The sequence below is a fragment of the Echinops telfairi genome, unplaced genomic scaffold (assembly GCF_000313985.2).
Source record: "Echinops telfairi isolate 266 unplaced genomic scaffold, ASM31398v2 ScPeMD7_443;HRSCAF=831, whole genome shotgun sequence".
In the NCBI taxonomy this organism is placed as follows: Eukaryota; Metazoa; Chordata; class Mammalia; order Afrosoricida; family Tenrecidae; genus Echinops; species Echinops telfairi.
The window spans coordinates 18,626,307-18,635,315 of record NW_022104341.1 but is presented as its reverse complement, the minus strand read 5'-3'; the positions used below and the strand labels follow the sequence as shown (position 1 = coordinate 18,635,315).

At 40.9% G+C, this 9,009-nt stretch overlaps 1 protein-coding gene across 1 annotated transcript in view; it reads right to left on the bottom strand.

The window, feature by feature from the left end:
- Positions 1–441: 441 nt before the first annotated feature.
- The window catches only part of PLPPR5 (phospholipid phosphatase related 5), a 205,965-nt gene continuing 197,397 nt past the window's right edge, over positions 442–9,009 (bottom strand). Inside the window, exon 6 of the mRNA XM_004699238.4 lies at positions 442–1,180. Within this exon, the coding sequence (XP_004699295.1) occupies positions 1,148–1,180 (33 nt within the window). The 3' untranslated portion in view covers positions 442–1,147. The remainder of the gene's footprint in view (positions 1,181–9,009) is intronic.

The window sequence follows — 9,009 nt, the reverse complement described above, 5'->3', positions numbered from 1 at the left end:
ACTCTTCCTTACTGTATGTGTGTGTGTGATTTAGTTTGTTATTTACCCTGCCTTGGACTCATTTTTCTCATCTATAAAACTACAGCCATTCCCTTTAACGTGTACACGGGGTCCTTCTAATTATTAAATACAAAGACAGAGGTAAATGGACTTTGCTAACTAAAAAGTACCACACAAATGCAAAATAAAATATTCTACCCCTTTTATGGGAGGTCAATGATGTGCCAGGGTGTAATTCCTTCCCACTTGCCTGATGTGGAATCTTGACTCTCATAAAAGCCAAAGGAAGGAGGCTTTGACGATGCTTGACATGCTGTCCCCGCGAGAAGATTGCTCAATTATGGGTGTCATTGCTGATGTCAGTCCTTTCACCATCTTAAATACTGCCTGTCTTTAAAACCTGTACGTCTACAATCAAACCACGATTTTCAGGAAAACAAGTCCAAATAAATAACTTTTAATTATGATACATTACTTATTACAGTAAAAATGGGCATTTTTCCCTTCAAAAGCAGAAGCACCAGTCTTAGAATGTAGAGTATGGATGGTATTTTAAAGTGAAATATCACATAAGGTAATGTGCAGACATTATTTTAGTATAGAACAGACTTCCTAAAAGTAAGGTGGTTTCACACGCTAAAATCTTGTTAGAATGGAAATTATGTCATGCTGAATAATAAAATAAAACTCCCATGACTTTCAAAGTCCACTTCAAATCAAATATGGCATACTGCTGAACAGATAAACGATCAGTTAAAAAAGCTTAACCAGCCCCACATGGAGGGTTCTCTTGAGCAACGATGACTCCTCGGGGTTCTTTTCACATAGTTGGCGTGATAACTGTGAGAAACTAAAGTGAACGTTTTATTTAAGAATTAATATGTTCATTTGCATACAATGTTTTATTGAACACCTACTTTGTGCTTGATATCATTGTAGGTGCTGGGGGTACAGAGAAGTGGACACAGTCCTGCCCTCGAGGGGCACCCGGTCTAGTGGGGGAAACAGGCTGACATGGATTCTAAAATTATAAAAATCATTAGACGACGTTAAAAGCCTCTCTAGTGATCAAACAAACTTTGGGTGCTATGGATGGATGGTAAAGAGGGATGATGTCCAATGTAGGGAAAGACCAGCTGCTTCAATATCATGTGACTTCCGCGAAGGCCGCGATGTGGTTCTGCAAAGAGACAAAGGAATTGTAAAGTCAGAATCTCAGGGAAATTGGTTTGATAAAGCAGTCAGTGCTTTTTACTAATAGCAGCTAGCCTAAAGTAAAATTACTGTCTGTATATGTTGAAATTGCACAAACATACAGTGTTAATAATCCATAATCTATGTGCTTTTGTATGTTTAGCTGTTACTGAGAGATGTCAGTCAAGGTTCCTAATTAACCCAACAGAATATAATGTCTGCTTTATTCTGAATTAACATTTAAATTTGGGGAGATAGAAGTGGCAATGGCGGAGACATTAATATTCTGTCCATTGTTAAAACAGAATTTAATGGCGCACACCGGGGTTACAGATTAATTGCTCCCTGTGAGACAGATGGCATAGAATGAGGTGGCGAAATGCTCAGACTGAAATGGCATTTGCTAGTCGACAAAAACTGACAAACAAACATACTTCATTTTTGATGCATGAATTCAGACTCCAAACTCGGCAATCGCTGTTAATTACTTTGACCATGTAATTCTTTACAGAGCCATTTAGCCACCCCTCCCTCCCCAAGTAATAGAAATTGTCCACAAAGTGTGCAACCGATCATCTTCTGGTGCTGAAGTGCCATAGGGAAGCACCTATATGCCAAATGAATGCTGCCACATACAGAGCCATGTGGAGATCTAACACCAGGAGCGCTCTCACCAAGGGCAGACGCACCATGTAAGCCATGTGGACCGTCTTCTCAGTAGTTTGTTTTTTAATGTGGACACTTTTTATTTTCCTTTGTTCTTTTAAACGTAGGATCCCTGCTTAAAGCACCTAGGTACTAACCACAAGACTGGAGGCTCAAATCCACTAGCCGCTCCATGGGAGAAAAAGGAGGCTCTCTGCTTCCCTAAAGATTTACAATCTCTGAAGCCCTACAGGGCAGTCCTACGGCGCCCTGGTGGGTCACCATGAGTCAGAACCTAGTCAATGGCAGCGATTTATTTGTATTGTCATAAACAAATAGGGAGCACATTGTTTACCACATCAGCATTCTGCAGGTGTATAATCCAGTGATGCAGTTATGTTTATCACATGCTCTATATCATAAAGTCATCATAGAATTTCAGATAATGAATGCGCACCACGAGTTGATTTTCATGTACATGTAGTTCTTTTCAAGTTAAAACGAAAACATTTTAGCTTGCTAAACTACATTTAAAATGTACGTGAAGAAACTAAACTTCACTTTTACTATATTTCTGCTCATAAACCATAACTAGAAGGTTCCCCTTGACTACAGTTTAGGGTGTTACGGCTTTAGTTTGAGCCACTGAAAAGTAGAAAGAAACGATCCAGTAAGAACCAGTAGTGAGAAAAGCATGCTCACGTTTCCACTATCTCCTGAGAAGAGTCGATTTTCACTGAAAAGGCAAGGTGGAAATATTTGGAAAATTCAGTTTTCCTTACAAACGTGCAAGTGTGGCTTCAGGGACAAACAAAGGCTTGTCAGAGTTACAAAACACATCATAGCTGAAGAAAGGGTGGAAGGGCTGGAGGAATCGTATTCTTTCCGGTGGTCCCATGAGGATTAGAAATTTGTAAGTTGAGAAAACTATGACTGACCCACGGTATCTTGGTACAGTGCTGACAGGAAGGTCCCCCCTCTGGAGAGTACCTAGCATCTAGTCCTTGCTGGAAAGATGGCAAGGTAGCTTCTGGGGGGCGGGGACAGGATACAGAGGTGACGGAGGACAGAGAAGAGAGGAGATATGAGAGAGAAGAAGCAAAATGATGGTGGGGCAGTGACCACTGGCTGTAGGCATGAGGCGTCTCCCCCTTGACCTAGATGCTGAAGCACCCTAAGGTTGGTTAAATTAGCTGAAGTGATCCCATGTGAAGGGGCAACCATCACCCTTTTACTGTACAACTGAAGTATTGAAAGACCGTCACAAAGCTGAAAAGTGAACAAATCACTGCAAATACAGGCAGAAGAGATGCAGAGGGAAACCAACAGGTGTGTGCACCCCAGCGAGCCCGAGGAAGAGGAAGAAGGTGCCGTGACGTGACGGTTGCGTGACTGAGGATGGGCTGCTCCAACTGCACTTCTGGAGGGGGCGGGGGAGCTCATGCATTTTAGGACCATCTCAAAATGTGAGGTCACATTTAGAAATTAGGCATTGAAATATAGTGATATGTGTTACTGAGGTCTTGGAAAATATCAGAATTCGTTGCTGGTGATTAATATCACATGCTAGGTAGCTGCTAGGCCTTCCTTTCATGGCCCTTAAACTGAAAATTGAAAATATTTAAATTTCTTTATACCAAATTGTCAAGTTTTCCTATAAGGGTAACAACATGTTTCAAGACAAATTACAGTTTTAGGCTTTGGTCTCTCGGGTGAGAGACTATAACTGTTGTGTGGAGCGCACTTTCAGTTTCACATCACATTTCAATTTGACTTCCCAGACAATTCTCCCTATTAGACGGAAATGCAAGCATCCTGTGATAGGCTCGTTATTTACAGGTGGCCACGCTTAGCAGAGAGATAAGCCCGTGAAGGAGAACACTGACCTGTGTGTGCATAAGAAAGAAAAAACAGAAGGGAATTGAGTAGTCGGTTCTAAGTACACGAAAGGAGTCATTTGTTCATTAACTTTACTGAGAGCAAATGAACCTATACTGAAGTATGAGGGAGGATTATTTATCTTTGTCAGCTTTAGAAAAAATCAATTATCTTCCAGCTTAGCAATGCGTTTCCTTGAAGTGTTAGAGCTAAGTCCTTCCCACTTTCAATTCTAAACATTTGAATAAGTATGCTGACAAAAATATATAAGCATCAGTGACGTGGAATAGACTCTGACTCACAGTGACCTTAGGGCAACTCTGTGGGAGAGAGTTGAACTGCTCCTTTGCATTTCCAAGTCAGCCTCATCTTTCTTCCGGGTTGCATCTGGTGGGTTTGAAGCATCTTTGTGGTTAGCTGCCCAGTGCTTGATCCACTGCACACACCGCCCCCGCCCCCCCAAGGAAGATATGATATTGCTTACTTCTCATCAGCACATTTTTAGGAGTAAAAAAAATTGACTTGCATTGTATGTTTTGAGACCCCCTTTCCTGAAGAACACAATCAAGGAACTTTTTAATGCTGGTGAAGTCTAAATCAACCGTATTTGTTCATGGTAGCTCAAAGTATAGGCAAGCCAAAGATTCATGCGTAGATGTTTAAATGAGTCACAAGAAGAAAGTGTTTATATAAAGTATCAGCACAGCACGATTACTGGTACCTTGAGCAATTACACATACAGAGACTTATATTAGAGATGCCCAAATTTGAACTCAATGAGTGGAAGATTAGAACGTGCTAACACTCATTAGAAAATGCTCATTCGAGTCCACAGCAAACCAGCGGGAAAATGAAGAATCAAATCCTTGAGTGCAGGAGTGTCATAGAAAAAGACACTTGGTTTCTAAAAAGTAGCAGGGATCCTTAAATTCAATTCATTCTTAAGCTTGTAGGTTATCCATTTTTAAACCTCTATCTTCTGTAATAAAATATCTCTATTTTAATATTTACTCTCAGTCTCATTTGTAGAAGTTACACTCTACTTCTTTTAAAAATGTTACTGGGCATTGTCATTTAGTTTAACATGACAATGTGGTGCTGACTTATCACCTCTGTTTATCTGCTACACAGCCAACCAAAGCCTCACTGCCATCAAGTCCATATGCCGATTCACAGGGCCTCCACGAGGCTGACCTTGTGGATGACAGCTCAGCGCATCACCACTAAGACACAAGGGTCTGGTTATTAAAAAAAAGTGCGGGGGTGTGGGATGTGATAAGCGAAATGTTCGGAATTAAAGCAAGAAGTAAACAAGCAAAAATAACGTTATTGTTAAGGACGATTTGATTGACTAAGTCTAAATTCTCGTCGATTAACAGAAAAATCAGTGGGAAAAGATATTTGAAAACAAAATAATAATCATCTGTAGTTCTTACATATCTTTTGGTTGTAACAGAGACCTGCACAGAAGGATATAATGTTCTGTATGTGCCAAGGTTTTGCAAATCAGTTCCAACACCAGTGCGCTCTAGCGCACATACGTTTATTGCCTTAATCGAAGGTGTTCACAGTGGCTTATTTCCATTATCCAGGTGAATAGCCTTGCAAGACAATCTTTAAATGACCTTTCCTGTGAGTTTTCTTCTTCATCATTCTCAACACATTGGTTTCTGGATACCTATAAATGTATTTTATGTATTAATGGAATCTTAAAATATGTAGTTGGATAAAGTAATAGCTTATTCAAAATACTGTGATGGTATAACATATTAAATTCTTCCAATGATTTTCTTTATATGAAAGCGTTCAGTGAGTTGGAATTGGCTTGAAGGTAATGTGTTTGGTTTGGTTTGTTAACTTAGAATACATGTATCTTTGACTTGGTTGACATTGGCTGTGTGGTCAGTTTGAATGCCAAGTATTTGAATGTGGGCTTCATCACAACTTATCCTTTTATAAGCAATTTTATTCTCCAAAATCCAATTTTTCTTATCTGTAAAGTGGGGATAATAATATCTGTAGGAATTTGTTTTTATTGAAATTAAATGAAGTTATATACATAAAGGTGCTTGTTTTTCAAATGTATCTACAATTTATTTACAGCTATCTATACAAGTAATAGAACTGAGCTTCGAAAAAAAGAGAAGATATCAAAATATTTTCCTCATAATGTTGCATTTTATAAAACAAAATACATCATTTGTTTATTTAACCAACAAGAATAATTCTTTAGGGACAATTACAATACCCCCCAAAACCTTTTAACCCCGAACTATCTTCATATATTAACTTACTGCCAAAACTTGACCTTAAGTGATGGGAGGCGATTCATACTCTGCAGGTCTTGCTGTAGACCAAGCCCCATTTCTGATTTTTGAGATGCTCTACCAGCCTGTACTTATGACACAAAACACACGCTGTTTACCCTTTCTAAAATATAAAATCTTTCGAATACTGAACATTTTCATTGCTTACGATTTAAGAAAAGAAGTTGTGGTCTTATGCTTAAGTCAGTCATTAATCGACACCACCTTCGTCTACATTTTATAAGGGGCCCTGCTGCTGTAGTGGTAACAAGTGAGGCTGTGATCTGCAAGATCGGCAGTTTGAACCCAGGATCTGCTCCGCTGGAGAAAGACAGGGCTTTCTACTTCCATAAACAGGTATCGTTTTGGAAACACAAGAGGAGCATTATGAGTTGGTATGGACTTGATGTCAGTGAGTTTTTGAGACATTTTATAAATGGAAGTTAGATGAATGTCATGCTCCAAAATATTTCCCCGCTTTATTCTGCTAGTGGCTGCTCCCCTCCCTTCACTGTGCACTTTGACGATGTTAACAGGAACGGTGTACAAAGGACCACGTGCTCTAAGATTCTACACTGTGACATTGAGTTTCTGCATGATGGTTTCTGATGCCAGTGCGTATCTTAGTAAGGAGAAAGAATGTGCAATTGGCTTAGGAATAAACTATGTGAGAAATCCAGACTTAGTTGCAAAATTCATTTAAAGCAATTTCTTCTTTTTCCAAGTTGGAGATATTGACACTCAAAAGCTAACATGTGACTTGTTCTTGGGGAGGGTAGAGGGTGGGGCGACAACTTTCCAGAATGTTTCCATTCCACCCTTAACCCCAAACCCTCACTGCCACAGAGTCAATTCTAATAGTGACCCTATAAGATAGGGCAGAATTTGATCTGTGGGTTTCTGAAACTCTTTTTATGGTCGTAGAAAGCCTTATGTTTCTCCCTCAGAGTAATTGGTGGTTTGGGACTGTTGGCCTTTTTGTTAGAAACTCAACGTAAGCATCTCAATTTTATTTTAGTTCAGAGGGCTTTTCCCCCTTCCCATTCATGACTTTGTGGGTGTGTGTATGCTGTGAGAGGAGAATATGTTTTCTAGAGAAAGGGGAACTCTCCAGTCAGTTGTCTCTGGGAAGCTAACTAAACCAGAGGCAGGCCCAGCTTTTAGTAGCTACAGAGCTCGTGGACTATTTCCAAGTCCTGCAGAGTCAAAGAAGCACAAGGTTTTCCAAACCAGATCTATGGGACCCCTGGTCGTCAACATGGCTTCATGCTGGAATCAGGTGGGAGTTTGAACATTTCCTGATGCATGGGTCATGACCTAGAGACTAGAAATTCAATCTGTCTGGGCAGGGCATCAGGGATGGTAAAGGCCTCCTGCATATTCTAATGTGCAGCCAGGGCAGGCAGCCTCAGCTGGCTCCAGGCTGGGTGCTCGCTGTGGAACTGAATCCCATGAGGTGCCTGTTACAGTGTAGACCCCCAGACTCAAACCCGAGAAATCACCTTGGAAGATTTTCCATGAAAGTTATCTTTGTATTAAAAAATCTGGGGTGGGGTGGGGGAGAACTGCCTGTATCCATCCTCTCTTAGGACTTCCCAATGCATAGTAGCTCAGTAAGGTTGAGATGACTCGCAGCAAGGAATTCTCTTTCACTTTAACTTGGGGTTGCTCAGAGTTTTCCAGACTTGGTAACATGGATGAGTCCTTGTAAGTCGGTTGAACCTGATGTGTTTATGGTCCTTAGTAGAGGTGGCTGTCCAAGCACTCTGCTCTGTAAATTTCTTAACCTCTTTAAATCTAATGGCTTTCCCCTATAACCATTTTGCTTGATATTCGTAGCTATGGTCTCAACCACAACTTTTATTAGAAATATAAGATCCCAATTTCCCCTATCCTTCCATTCTCCTCACACTATAAAGGCTCTTGGACTATGTTGGAGTTTTCCTGGGCTTCATTTACCCAAGCACTCAGCCTACCATGTTCCCTCTGAATTCTATTAATCTCCCATTCATTCTGGACCCCATAGTCTATCATCTGGCAAGGACATCCTAAAAGTCTCTTGCTTCACCTGCCACACAAAATGTTTGTACAAGCTGGTTCATCTCTCTTGAACATTCTTTTTTAATCACTTAGTTAAATCCTAACCATCCTTCAGAACTCGCCTTGGATGATGTTGAAAACTGCTCAGTCAAGATAAACAAGTGCTGTAAAGATGATGCTGACTCGAGGTGACCCCATATATTGCAATGTAGAACCACACTCCCTGGAGTTCTCATGGCTACAACCTTCCAGCAGACCACCAGCGCTTCCTTCCAAGAGGCCCTTGCAGGTAGGTTGGAACCGCTAGCTTTTCAGGTTAGTGCTGAGTACTGAACCACGTGCACCACCAAAGACTCTAAGCATGTACAAATCCGCCTGTTATGGACCCTTCTAACATAGCTGTATTGTCACCCGTCTGTGAGTTTGTTCGACTGCGGTGGCTTGTGTGGTGCTGTGATGCTGGAAGAGCTGTCATTGGTGTTTCAAAACAAGCAAGGCCACCCACAGTGAACAGGTTTCAGCAGAGAGGCCAGACTAAAATGGACGACCAAGAAGGAATAGGCTGTCCACTTAGGAGCTAATTTGTCCTTGGGAACCATATGGATAGCAGCAAATCACTAACAAAGACTGAAAAATCTCATGAATAGCTGAGAAAACAATGTCAGGGATAGTGCCAGAAGATAAGCCTCTCAGGTCACGTGGACTTCTTCCGATGCAATACCCAGAAATCAAATTGACTACATCTGTGGGAAGAAACAATGGAGAAGTTCAATATCAGCAACTGAAATGAAGTCAAGGGGTGTCTGTGGAACAGACCACCGATTGTTCATATTTAAGGTCAGGTTGAACCTGAAGAAAAGGAAGAATATTCTAAGAGAGCCAAACTATGACCCTGAACATGTCATCATGCTGGTTCTGAACCACGGTGACCTTGTGCACAACAGAA